General features: G+C 40.3%; 1 protein-coding gene across 3 annotated transcripts in view; it reads left to right on the top strand.

Annotated features, from left to right (window-relative positions):
• The window catches only part of SPG21 (SPG21 abhydrolase domain containing, maspardin), a 34,331-nt gene extending 20,938 nt beyond the window's left edge, over positions 1-13,393 (top strand). For all 3 annotated transcript variants that reach the window (XM_024128915.3, XM_024128914.3, XM_024128916.3), the window contains exons 4-9: positions 4,074-4,154; positions 5,042-5,187; positions 7,163-7,271; positions 7,945-8,052; positions 11,068-11,208; positions 12,714-13,393. In XM_024128915.3, coding sequence (XP_023984683.1) covers positions 4,074-4,154; positions 5,042-5,187; positions 7,163-7,271; positions 7,945-8,052; positions 11,068-11,208; positions 12,714-12,830 — 702 coding nt within the window. In that variant the 3' untranslated portion in view covers positions 12,831-13,393. The remainder of the gene's footprint in view (positions 1-4,073; positions 4,155-5,041; positions 5,188-7,162; positions 7,272-7,944; positions 8,053-11,067; positions 11,209-12,713) is intronic.
• Positions 13,394-14,380: the final 987 nt, after the last annotated feature.

Raw genomic sequence — 14,380 nt, 5'->3', positions numbered from 1 at the left:
GAAAGGAAGAAGATAAAATAAAGTAGGATAAAATAAAGTTATTAAAATAAAAAATAATTATTAAGAAGAAAAATTTTATTTAAAAAAAAAACGGGTCGGTCAGAACCCTAGGACAAATGGTGAAAGCAAAGCTATACAGACAAAATCTCACACAGCAGCACACACATACACACTCACAAAAAGAAAAAAAGGGGAAAATAATATATCTTGCTCTCAAAGTCCATCTCCTCAACTTGGAATGATTCGCTGTCTATTCAGGTATTCCACAGATGCAGGGCACTTCAAGTTGATTGTGGAGCTTTAATCTGCTGCTTCTGAGGCTACTGGGAGATACCTCCCCCTCTCCTCTTTGTTCGCACAGCTCCTGGCGTTCAGCTTTGGACTTGGCCCCGCCTCTGCACGTAGGTCATCCCAGAGTGTCTGCTCTTCGCTTAGACAGGACAGGGTTAAAGGAGCAGCTGATTCGGGGGCTCTGTCTCAGGCCGGGGGGAGGGAGGGGCACAGATGTGGGGCGAGCCTGCGGCGGCAGAGGCCAACATGACGTTGCACCAACCCGAGGTGCGCCGCTCGTTCTCCTGGGGAAGCTGTCCCTGGATTCTGGGACCCCAGCAGTGGCGGGCTGCACAGGCTCCCAGGAGAGGAGGTGTGGAGAGTGATCTGTGCTTGCACACAGGCCTCTTGGTGGCGGCAGCAGCAGCCCTAGCATCCCACGCCCGTCTCTGGCATCCGCGCTCCCTCCTGGCTAGCCGTGGTGCACTAACCCCTTCAGGCTGTTTTCACGCTGCCAACTCCAGACCTCTCCCTGGGATCCGACCGAAGCTGAAGCCCGAGCCTCAGCTCCCAGCCCCAGCCCTTCCCAGAGGGTGAGCAGACAAGCCTCTCGGGCTGGTGAGTGCTGGTCGGCACCGATCCTCTGTGCGGGAATCTCTCCGCTTTGCCCTCCGCACCCCTGTGGCTGTGCTCTCCTCCGCGGCTCTGAAGGCTCCCCCTTCGCCACTTGCCGTCTCCACCAGTGAAGGGGCTTCTAGTGTGTGGAAGCTTTTCCACCTTCACAGCTCCCTCCCAGAGGTTCAGGTCCCGTCCCTATTCTTTTGTCTCTGTTTTTCCTTATTTTCTTTTGTCCTGCCCGCGAAGGGACTTCTAGTGTGTGGGAACCTTTCCTCCTTCACAGCTCCCTCCCACTGGTGCAGGTCCCGTCCCTATTCTTTTGTCTCTGTTTTTCCTTTTTTCTTTTGCCCTACCCAGGTACGTGGGGAGTTTCTTGCCTTTTGGGAAGTCTGAGGTCTTCTGCCAGCGTTCAGTAGGTGTTCTGTAGGAGCTGTTCCATGTGTAGATGTATTTCTGATGTATCTGTGGGGAGGAAGGTGATCTCCGCATCTTACTCTTCCGCCATCTTCTCTCTTCTCTTACTGTAGATTTTTGGTTTGCAGTTACCATGAGGTTTTGTTATAGCAGTCTATATATACAAGATTGTTTTAATTGTTGGTGTCTTAATTTCTAATGCATTTCTAACATCCTGCATTTGTACTCTCTTCTCACGATTGCTGGTGTTATCTTTTGTTTATTTATTTATTTATTTTGGCTGCGCTGGGTCTTAGTTGCAGCATGCGGGATCTTTGTTGCAGCACGTGGGATCTTTTAGTTGCGGCATGCAGACTCCTTAGTTGCGGCATGCAGACTTCTTAGTTGCAGCATGCAGACCCTTAGTTGCGGCATGCTTAGTTGTGGCATGCATGCGGGATCAGTTCCCCCACTAGGGATCGAACCCAGGCCTCCTGCATTGGGAGCACAGAGTCTTACCCACTGGACCACCAGGGAAGTCCCTTGATTGCTGGTTTTGATATCATATTTGTGTGTGGATGATTTCCTACCTTTACTGTATGTTTGCCTTTACTGGTGAGCTTTCCCATTTGTAATTTTCTTGTTTCTAGTTGTGGCCTTTCTTTTCCATCTAGAGAAGTTCCTTTAGCATTTGTTGTAAAGCAGGTTTGGTGGTGCTGAATTCTCTTAGCTTTTGCTTGTCCATAAAGCTTTTGATTTCTCCGTCGAATCTGAGCGAGAGCCTTGCTGGGTAGAGTATTCTTGGTTGCATCACTTTAAATATATTGTGCCACTCCCTTCTGGTCTGCAGAGTTTCTGCTGTAAAATCAGCTGATAACCGTATGGGGAGTCCTTGTATATAATTTGTTGCTTTTAATATCTTCTCTTTGTCTTTAATTTTTATAAATTTGATTAATACGTTTCTTGGTGTGTTCCTCCTTGGGTTTATCCTATATGGAACTCTCTGGACTTGAGTGTTTCCTTTCCCTTGTTACAGAAGTTTTTGGCTATTATCTCTGCAAATATTTTTTCAGCCCCTTTCTCTCCCTCTTCTTCTGGGACCCCTATAATGTGAATGTTGGTGTGTTTAATGTTGTCCCAGAGGTCTCTCAGACTGTCCTCATGTTTTTTCATTCTTTTTTCTTTATTCTGTTCTGCAGCAGTGATTTCCACCAACCTGTCTTACAACTCACTTATTCGTTCTTTTGTCTCATTTATTCTGCTATTGATTCCTTCTATTTTTCATTTCAGTTGTATTGTTCATCTCTGTTTGTTTATTCTTTAAAGCTTCTAGCTCTTTCTTAAACATTTCTTGTGTCTTCTCGATCTGTGCCTCCATTCTTTTACCGAGATCTTAGATCATCTTTACTATCATTACTCTGAATTCTTTTTCAGGTAGCTTGCCTATCTCCACTTCACTTAGTTGTTCTTCTGGGGTTTTGTCTTGTTCTTTCATCTGGAACATATTTCTCTGCATCTCATTTTGTCTAATTTTCTGTGTTTGTGGTCTCTGTTCCTTAGGCGTCTCGTTATGGCTTCTTTGTCTTTGGGTATAGAATATCTTTTTTGGTAGGCTCAAGTTTTTTTTGTCAGCAGTTAGTTGTGATTTTGGTGTTTTCATGAGAGGAGGTGAGCTCAAGTCCTTCTACTCCACCATCTTGTCTCCAACTTTTTTTTTTCCCCTTTGTGCTTCCAGTCTCACTTGCTCACAGAGTCCTGCATGCAGAGGCCTTCCACCTGGCACTTCAAGCCAGAGTTTCTAGTGTGAAATGGCTGTGCTTGACACCTCACCTCTGCTACACTCCATAAGGCACAGACATTTTTAAATTAAAGGATTCAGAAAAATATCATCTCCTTTCTTTTAGGCTGTCATCTGACTCAAATTCTCAAATTTGCAGCTAGGGAGAGTCTTTTCTCCATCCTGCCTCAGAAAAGTGGAATCCTATCCACAAGTGGAATTTTAATAGTAAAAGTAACATATTATATCATATCTGAAATTACCCCATAATTTACATGGCAGTATCTATCCCAGTGATTTGTCAGTGGCAAAATGAATCTAAGTGCTTAAAACAGCAAGCCTTTAAGATGGGTTTTACATGTATTAAAGAGAGGGGAACTCTTAGGTGACAAGCCTGAGTCTCCTAGAAAGGAATTAATGACTTGTGTTTTTCTTCATTATTGTCAACATTAATAGGCTACTTAGGGTCAAGCATCTGAAATTTTTGGTTCCAAACAAAAGTACTGCAAGAAATCAGATAGAATGACTAAGTCATTAAAAGTAGAGGAACAATTTTATTTAATACTGCCTTAAAGAAATGCTACCAAAAAGAGAGGAAACTCTCCTTAGAACAGATTTTATTTCTAGTTCTCCTGAGCCATAATTCGGAATGAAATTGGTTTAAAGGGAAAACAGAATTTCTTTATTTGAATGGGTTATGCTCTGTTCATCCTTGAACCTCAGAGTTTCTTAGCTATTTGGAAAGGAAATTGATGTGAATTAAAATTGTTGTGTACATAATATCACTAAAGTGTTCTTTTTTATTTTTATATTTTAAATTGTTCTATTAGATAAAATGTGAATTTTGAAGTTTAGGATAAGATGAGAGCTTATTTTCCACATATTTTGAATAAGGAGCAGAGATTAAGCAAATGAGAAATGCTATTATGAAAGTCCTAAATTTTTCAGACATATGAGTTGTATTTTACCTCTCCAGTTTTTAAAATAAATTTTAAACTTATTGTTATTATTCTAGTTGCAGTATCCAGTTTATTGGGACCATCTTGAATTCTGTGATGGATTCAGAAAACTTTTAGACCATTTACAGTTGGATAAAGTGAGTCCCTTGAAACTAATTACTCACATGTGATTTTAATGCAACATTTATTGATACATTAAGTCTGGTGTTGTCTTTTATTTTTTAATAACAGCTCTTTTGAGATAGAATTCACATACCGTACAGTTTACCCTTTTAGAGTGTATAATTCACTGTTTTTTAATATATTCACAGTATGTACAACCATCACCACAGTCAATTTTTGAAGATTTTTCCACCCCCAAAGAAACCCCATACTTAGCAGTCACTCCCCACCCTTCCTCCCTGGAGCCCTGTTTCTATGGATTTGCCTATTTTGGATATTTTATGTAAATGGAATGATGTAATTTGTGGTCTTTTGTGACTGGCTTTTTTCACTTAGCATAACACTTTCAGGGTTCATCAGTGTTGCAGATTATATCAATATTTCATTCCTTTTTATTGTCAAATATCCCATTGTATGGATATAACACATTTTATTTATCCATTCAGCATTTGGTTTGTTTCCATTGGTTAGTTATTATGAGTAATGTTGCTATGAACATTCTTATACAAGTTTTTCTGTAGACAGATGTTTTCAGTTCTCTTGGGTACATGCCTAGGAGTGGAATTACTGAATCATAGTTTTCTTAAACAGAAACTACAAAGTAGTTTAATTTTATAATGTAATCTATGAATAATATTTTTTAACTTGTGTAATTTATATGCACAGTTGTATTTTTTCTTGACAGGGTGTAGACATTGCATTTAAATACAATATTTCCTAAACTTCTAACTGCTGTAAATATTTCAGTCTAATGATTGGTGATGACATTGTATTCTGTGGTTGGTGATAATTAAAAACAGCTTTTTTTGATACTTCAAGATTGATCATTGTTTTTAGGATCCTTGTGTTTGTTTCCAATTAGGTTCATCTCTTTGGGGCTTCTTTGGGAGGCTTTTTGGCCCAGAAGTTTGCTGAATACACTCACAAATCTCCCAGAGTCCATTCTCTCATCCTCTGCAATTCCTTCAGTGACACTTCTATCTTTAACCAAACATGGACTGCAAACAGGTAAGAATGTAAACATTCAACCAACATTTTTTTATTTTCAGTGGAATTTTGAAAATGTTGGCTTTTGATTTTTCAATGCATTAGGGAGGGAGGGGCCATATATACTTGTGTCTTTTGAAACCACCCTGGCTTTTAAAATTAGAAACAATCACCTTTGGAAGAGAAAAGAATTGAAAGACTTCTAAATTCAGTTGTTTCCATTACTCTAAATCATTGTCTAGCTTTGTTTACTATACGTTCACATGCCTTTACAGTTTAGTGCATATGTAACTGATACTGTGTTCTGCTTGCTCCATTTAGTATTTTGTGTACACAGTCCTGTTATAGTTTTTTAAGGCCTTTGGCTTCTCCCAATTTTTCATCATGTTGTACTGTAAATCTTTGTATAAACTACTTTTGTTCCTTCCCTTTCTGGGTTATTTTCTTGAGATATGTTCCCCAAAAGGGAGGGATTAGAGCATTTAGCCTGTCAGCAGATGTTCTGCACATCTTGACACTTTTACAACGTTAGTCTGCTTTTTAGAAAGATGGAAATGGTGGAATGCTTTGTGGGGCAACTAGTGGGGTACCTGTTTCCTCTGAGCCATCCCTTTATTGATTTTATCATTTTAATTAACTTGATAGATGTCTAATGGTACCTTAAAGCTGACTTCATGATATTTCTTTCATTGCTAGCAAGGCTCTACCCCAAAAAGCAGCCTAGTAACTAAACCTACCTGTGTGATCAGATTGGTTTTCACATAATGTTCTAGGTAAACATTGTTTTCATGGTTTTCACATCTACTCAACATTCACTCTGATTTTTAAAGTATTTCTCCTGATATTTTCTCAGTTGTTTACTCAGCATTCATGCAGCAATTTCTTGTATACATCAGACACAGATACTTCATGTCCAGATGATGTACTAAGTCATTGATTATTTTTGATGATTTTTCATGTTGTTTTAATTGTCAGAAGCCAAGACTTCCCCCACTTTGTTTGTGCTCTTGCATATCAGCTACTTTTTATCAAATGTCCGAGTGCTTACTATGTGCCACACAGAGGTTGCAGGGGCAAACAGAGCCAAGAGGATGCACCCTCTACAGAGCACACCTAGGCAGCATCACCTTTAGAAGATAAGGAGCTGTGGGGTAGAGAACTTAGATCACTGAAGGTGACTGAAAGATGGCTGTCTGGTCCTTGTGAGGGAAGCCCACTGAGAATATGCATCAGAAGGTGGTCTGCACGTGTTTTGTGTTTTTCTTGTTTTTTTTTTTTTTTTGTCTGCGGCCTGTGGGATCTTAGTTCCCCAACCAGGGATCAAACCCACGTGCCCTGCATTGGAAGCATGGAGTCTTAACCATTGGACCACCAGGGAAGTCCCTGGTCTACACCTTTTATAAGTCATTTTCAGCATAGGGTAGAGAAATTCATGTTTACCCTGTATAATGGCTCTCAGTGTAATTAATGGAGTAAATACTAATGACAGATCACATATAGAAATACATGAAGATTGAATTGCCTTGAATTAGCCCAATTGAACCCAGTAGTAGCAATAGGAGGTATAATAACTCTCTTTTTCCTATTTTGAAATCTAATTTTAATCAAAAGGTGATATAAACCTTAAGGTTGATATGGTAAGTGTTGAGTTTACTGCAAATAGGTTAGCCATTGGAAATAAGACCAAATAGAAAATAAAATCTTGGAATCATCAGAATGTCTACCTCTATAAAGGCATTTTGAAATATTGCTTATAATTATTCCAAATCCCCAAAAGTTGGATCATATTAAACCATAACTCGGAGCTTGAGAAAATGTGTACAAAAACTAGATGCTTCAAAACTAGCTCTTTAAAGGAAGGGACTAGGTTTTTTTTAATCTCTAGGTCCCAAGTACCTAGCTAATACGAAGCTTCAGTGTTGAATGAATATTTGCCATTTATGTGTAGTCTTGGAAATTGAAATTATCAGGTCTTTTTTTTTTTTTTTTTTAACAGCTTTTGGCTGATGCCATCATTTATGCTCAAAAAAATAGTTCTTGGAAACTTTTCATCTGGCCCAGTGGACCCTATGATGGCTGATGCCATTGATTTCATGGTGGACAGGGTAAGGATCATGGCCTTGGGGTGGGGACACCTTGTACTCGGAATTTTCATGTCCGCTTGGTTCCTGAAGAAATACGTGTCTCACTGTGTACTAGAGGTATTTGTTAAGCATTTTTCCATATTAACTTTACTACATCCAGACAGATATTCCTGCTAAGTAATTCATCAGAATCACTTGGGGGAGCTTTTAAAAATACAGATTCTAAGGCCTCATACCAGACCATTGAACTAGAATCCCTGGCCAAGGGCTCTGGGAATCTGTGTTTTTACCTCACTCCTCCTCTTCCACCTCCCCAGGTAAGTGTGATGGAGCATGTCTGTGGACTTGCATTTAGGAACTACTGGGTTAGACGTTTTTCTTCGGAGGCCTCTACTTAAATGTCTATCTGTCCTCTTGGAGCAGCTGGAATTGGCTTGGTGCCCACAGGCCTACCTGGTGGAAGAGTCGGCTCAGGTTGAGGGCTGTGGAAGGCCAGGTGCCCAGAAAAGAAAAATGTCACCACTTGCAAGGCCCAGTTATGGTCTCAGATACACTGTGTTTCCTCAGTGGTGACCATACTGGCCCCACCACACATAATACCACCTTTCTAAGCACAGATATTATCTGTGGATTTAATGTAAATGTGAAAAACAAAATTAATTTTTAAAAAATTCACCTTTGTTTCTTTCTGCAGCTGGAAAGTTTGGGGCAGAGTGAACTGGCTTCAAGACTTACCCTGAATTGTCAAAATTCTTATGTGGAACCTCATAAAATTCGGGACATCCCTGTAACCATCATGGATGTAAGTTTTAAGTAAAATAGATGCTTTGCCTTTTCTATATGTATGTGTCAAGATCCACCTTATAATTATTTTATGATTTTTCAGTGTGCCTCTTCAAATACTGCCTTGGATTTTCTTTTTTTTACCCCCCAGCTTTTTCAAATCCAAAATAATCTTTTATTGCTTATCCTGTATTTTTTCTGGCAGGAATAACACCATTGAAATCAAAGTAAATTTAAACAGACATGGTAGTCCTTACCCATTTTGGTTTGCTTTGCTATTCTCATCAACAGATATTGCTCTTTAGCCTAAATTACAAATCTGGGCAGTAAAGTGAAGGTGCCTCATGAGTGCAGAGAATCAAGAATTCCATAAAGTCTAACACAAAAACTTGCTTCTTATATATTTTTTAATTGTAGTGAAATATACATAACAAAATTCACCATTTAAATCACTTTTAAGTGTACAGAGCAGTGGCATTAAGTACATTTACAGTGTGGTCCAACTGCCACTGTTATCTATCTCCAGAACTTTCCATCATCCCAAACTGAAACTCTGTACCCATTAAACAGTAATTCCCCATTCTACCTCAGTCCCTACTACTAACCTTTATCTTACTTTTTTTCTCTATGAATTTGCCTATTCTAGGTACCTCATACAAGTGGAATCATATAATTATCCTTTTGTATCTGGCTTGTTTCACTTACTTAGCATAATGTTTTCAAGGTTCATTCATGTGACAGTGTCATTCCCTTTTACGGTTGAATTATACTCCATTGTACATATATAACACCTTTTGTTTATCTTCTCATCTACTGACAGACATTTGAGTTGTTTCCACCTTTTGGCTATTGTGAACATTGGTGTACAAATATCTATTTGAGTTCCTGCTTTCAATTCTTTTGGGTAGTGCATACCTAGAAGTAGAATTGCTGAATCATTTGGTAATTCTATATTTAACTTTTTGAGGAACTGCCTTATCATCTTCCACAGGGGCTGTACCATTTTACATTCCCACTAGCAATGCATAAGGTTTCCAATTTCTCCATATCCTCTCCAACACTTGTTATTTTCTGGTTTTTTTGATAGTAGCCACCCTAATGGATGTGACGTGGTATCTCACTGTGGCTTTGACTTTTTATTTTAATCATATAACTGTTCTGTCTCATAATGGATTTATTCCTAAATGCAAGTAACATGGTATTTTTAAGAACTGATTTTTATCAGGAAATTATCCATTACAAACATGTACAATAACTTATCATTCTCCACTATAATTCCTACATTCCAACATTTACCGTGACGCAGAGCAAGCTTTTCAATACCCTCAGTGAAGTATATGGTCCTCACAGTGCATTTGCTCTGCCTGCCCTTTCAAAGTTGTGTTCACCACTTGGGCACATGGTCACTTAAAACTGTCTACAAGTTTTAGCAAGGTGGAGATGCACCTATTTTTATTTTCATGGGTTCTTTTATTTCTTTTAAATTACTTTGAATAATTTTTTGCATGTGCATAAACATAAATTTGTATGCATACTGAAAGATTCTAGAGTCATATATTCCAAACTTCTAACAGTGGCTCCCCCATAAAAGGGTCTGGACCTCTTATCTTATACTATAAAAAATTTTTTTTGAATTCTTTTTCACTAAGCATATGCTACTTACATAACTGTTTTTATTTTTTTAATAAAATTTTCTTTTTTCTCTTTTTTTAATAAATTTATTTATTTATGGCTGCACTGAGTCTTCATTGTTGTGCCCGGGCCTAGTTGTGGCAAGCGGGGGCTACTCTTTTTTTTTTTTTTTTTGGGGGGCTACTCTTTGTTGCTGTGTGCAGGCTTCTCATTGTGGTGGCTTCTCTTGTTGCGGAGCATGGGCTCTGGCGCGTGGGCTTCAGTAGTTGTGGCACCCGGGCTCAGTAGTTGTGGCTTGCAGGCTCTAGAGCACAGGCTCAGTAGTTGTGGCGCATGGGCTTAGCTGCTCTGCAGCATGTGGGATCTTCCCAGGCCAGGGCTTGAACCCTTGTCTCCTGGATTGGCAGGCGGATTCTTAACCACTGTGCCACCAGGGAAGTCCCTATAACTGTTTTTAAATTAATAAGTTCTTTTGGGGTTTCGTGATCTTTTTGAAATTGGTATTTTCAATGATTGTTCGTGGGACTTCCCTGGTGGCTCAGTGGTTAAGAATCTGCCTGCCAATGCAGGGGACATGGGTTTGATCCCTGGTCTGGGAAGATCCCACATGAAACAGAGCAACTAAGCCTGTGCACCACAACTCCTGAGCCTGCGCTCTAGAGCCCGCAAGCCACAACTACTGAGCCAGTGGGCCACAACTACTGAAGCCCACGCGCCAGAGCCCGTGCTCCACAAGAGAAGCCACTGCAATGAGAAGCCACACACCACAACAAAGAGTAACTCCCGCTTGCCGCAACTAGAGAAAGCCCACACACAGCAATGAAGAAAGACCCAACGAAGCCAAAAAAAAAAAAAAAAAAAAAAAATCGCCATTAATATTCTGTTAGAGCAACTAAGCCTGTGCACCACAACTCCTGAGCCTGCGCTCTAGAGCCCGCAAGCCACAACTACTGAGCCAGTGGGCCACAACTACTGAAGCCCACGCGCCAGAGCCCGTGCTCCACAAGAGAAGCCACTGCAATGAGAAGCCACACACCACAACAAAGAGTAACTCCCGCTTGCCGCAACTAAAGCCCACACACAGCAATGAAGAAAGACCCAACGAAGCCAAAAAAAAAAAAAAAAAAATCGCTATTAATATTCTGTTAATTTAGTTAACTATGTTTGAGGACAAAGGAAATTCATGGTAGAATTTTTTCCCCTAAACAATGCAAGAGACATTTGGTGGTAAAATCTGTATTAATGTTTTACATTGGAGTTAGAGTCACCAGGGATGAGCAAGAGGGCTCTAGAAGGGTTCAGCCATGTCTCTTGAAAGGAATGCTTGGTGGTGGGGGGGCACTTTGCTGAACGTGAAAAGAACACATTGAAATAACAGTTTGGGCCTCATGTTCTTTTAAAGGTGTTTGACCAGAGCGCACTTTCAACTGAAGCTAAAGAAGAAATGTACAAACTGTATCCTAATGCCCGGAGGGCTCACCTGAAAACAGGAGGCAATTTCCCATACCTGTGCAGAAGTGCAGAGGTGAATCTCTATGTACAGGTAGGTCCTAGGTTGAAACCCAGAGCACTTTGAACCCAGAGTCTGTGGGTTGAAACAAAGTTTTTGTGGTTTTTTTTGGTGGTTGAGTAAGAGAACTACAGAATTCTCTGTAGGAATGAAGCATTGACTTGATAAAGGTGGTCTACATTAATAACTTACAGGAGAATTCAAGCATATTAGAGACGCCTGGGGGACTCTATGCCCACTATCCCTTTTCTAAGAACCACAGGCCTGAACTCACACACTGAAGCAGCCGTTTGGTACGATGGGAGCTTGGCTCCTGGACGCAATGAATTCAGCCAGAGTAGGACACCAGCCTTAAATGGAGTCAATCTGAATCCCATGAAGTGACTTCTTGGTCTAATTTTAATGCATTAAAACACACACACACACACACACACACACACACACACACACAAACACCACTTCTTCTAATACCTGCCTAAATGGATATTAGAATAGTGGTGAGAAATGGTTGCTTTGCAATTTGGCAAGTAGTATCAAGAGCCTTAAAAAACCAGTCACGTTCTTTGATCCTGTTGTCCACGTGTGGCAACAGATCCTGAGGAGAGGATCATAAATACAAAAAAACGTGATTCCCAGAGATAGTCATTATGGTGTTAGGACAGCAGAGGATGGGAAGGACCTGATTTGTAGCAGCAGAGGGGAAGGGTAAACACCTACTGGTGAAGCAGCATGTGGCAATTTAAGATGTTAATAACAATTTGTAGTTACCTGGGAAGACTGGTTACATATTAAGTGAGGAACAAAGATCCCAAATTGTGGTTTTGTGGTTTTGGTTTGTTTTTTGCCTGTGTTGGGTCTTCAGTGCTGCACCCGGGCTTTCTCTGGTTGCAGCAAGCAGGGGCTACTCTTCATCGTGGTGCACGGGCTTCTCATTGCGGTGGCTTCTCTTGTTGCAGAGCACAGGCTCTAGGCACGCGGGCTTCAGTATTTGTGGCGCACGGGCTCAGCAGTTGTGGCTTGTGGGCTCTAGAGCACAGGCTCAGTAGTTGTGGCACACGGGCTTAGTTGCTCCACAGCATGTGGGATCTTCCCGGACCAGGGCTCGAACCCATGTCCCCTGCATTGGCAGGCGGATTCTTAACCACTACACTGCCAGGGAAGTCCCCAAATTGTGATTTTTAAAATTTTTTTTGACTTTTCTGTTTTCTAATTTTTCTTATTAGTATGTATTACTCTAATTTTTTAGTGTATATATTTATTTTTATTGAGGTATAGTTGATTTACAATATGTTTCAAGTGTTCTATATAGTGATTCAACATTTTTATAGATTATACTACATTTAAAGTTACTATAAAATATTGGCTATATTCCCTGTGCTGTACAATATATTCTTGTAGCTTATTTTATATGTAGTAGTTTGTACCTTTTAACCCCCTGACCTTATCTTGCCCATTCCCCCAGTACTCTGTAATTTTAGAACTAGAAACCATTAATACACAACAGTGATGTTTAAAATAATTATTCTGCATTTCTGCAGATACATTTGCTGCAGTTCCACGGAACCAAATATGCAGCTATTGACCCATCGATGGTCAGTGCTGAGGAGCTCGAGGTGCAGAAAGGCAACCTTGGCATCAGTCAGGAGGAGCAGTAGCGGTTAGTGATGAGTGATCCAGTGTGTTTGTACAATCAGTGACATCAGTGCCCACCAGTCGGCCTCTCTCTTCGGTTCGTCAGGTCCACCGGTTATCACTGTGTTTGGAACTAGGACTGATTGTCATCTTCGTGACAGGCGCCAGCTCTTCTAAGCCAGTGTAACTATTCCCTCTTCAGTTTTTTTAGCTTTTGAACTTAAAGATGTACTTTTGAAGATTCCCATTTTAAGAACTGTGAAAATTTTGCTACCAAAAGTCTTCACCACTGTGTTGTTAAGTGAATGTTAATTTCTGAATTTGGGGATTCTGTGGATTTTTTTCCTTTCCTTTCTTCCTTTCTTTCTGTTATTTGCTGTAAATGCTGCGCATCCACATTGTGTATCAGAAGGACGTTGGTTATTTTTATGCTTTCTTGGTTATAACTTATCAGAGTGCCAAGGCTGTCACCCACTGTTTGCTCTCCTGTCAATGAACTATGTCTAATTTCCAGTTAAGCAAATTGTTTTCAGTTTTTGCTGTTGTCTTTCTACCCATTACAGTCTTTGGAATAAAAATTTAATTTGAGTGAGTGGCTTTTGTGATTATCATAGCTGCCAACTGGGCTACCTACACATAGGACTCTTTGAGAAGCAGACTGGTGTTTGCCAAGCCTGTGTGTCTTTAGGTTAAGTTACTTAATCTCTCTAAAGTGCAGTTTGCTCATTGTTAGATTACAGAAGCAATCCTTTATTGAGCTGCTGCTATGTGCAAGGTACTTTTCATACCTGCTTTTTTTTTCCCCCTCAGTGGAAGATTTTAAACACACATAAAGTAGAGAAAATAGTATAATGAACTACATCCCCATTACCCAGTTTCAAAAATTATCATCAACTCATGGACTGTGTTGTATCATCTCTTACCCAACCCTCACTTTTTCCACACATACTCCTATGGCTGAATTATTTTAAGGCAATTTCTGATACCTTATTTCATCTGTACATTTCTATGTGTACCTTCAAGAGATAAAATAATGCCATTATCACACTAAAAAAATCACCAGTAATTCCTTCATACTAACATCCAGTCAATGTTCTTATTTGTGATTATCTCATTAATGTCTTTTTACAGTTGACTTGTTCTAATCAGCTTCCAAAGTTGACACTTTGGAAAGACCAGAACCTACCAAAAAGATCTACAACTAACGATAATATAAAGAAGGAACCACAACAAGATGGGCAGGAGGGGTGGAGTCGAAATATAGCCAAGTCCCATACCCCCAGGTGGGGGACCGACATACGGGAGAATTGCTATTGCAGAGGTTCTCCCAAAAGAGGGTTCCAAGCCCCAAATCAGGCTCCCCAGCCCAAGGGTCCTGCATTGGCAAGATGAGCACCCAGAGCATTTGGCTTTAAAAGGCAAGAGGGGCTTACTTTCAGGAGTACCAGAGGGCTGGTGGAAACAGAGACTTCACTCTCAAAGGGCTCACAGAAAATCTCACATGCTCCAGGACCCAGGGCAGGAGCAGTGATTATATAGGAGCCTGAGTCAGACCTACCTGCTGCTCTTAGAG

This window comes from Physeter macrocephalus, chromosome 11, assembly GCF_002837175.3.
Source record: "Physeter macrocephalus isolate SW-GA chromosome 11, ASM283717v5, whole genome shotgun sequence".
NCBI lineage: Eukaryota > Metazoa > Chordata > Mammalia > Artiodactyla > Physeteridae > Physeter > Physeter macrocephalus.
This window is presented reverse-complemented; position numbering and strand designations above follow the sequence as displayed.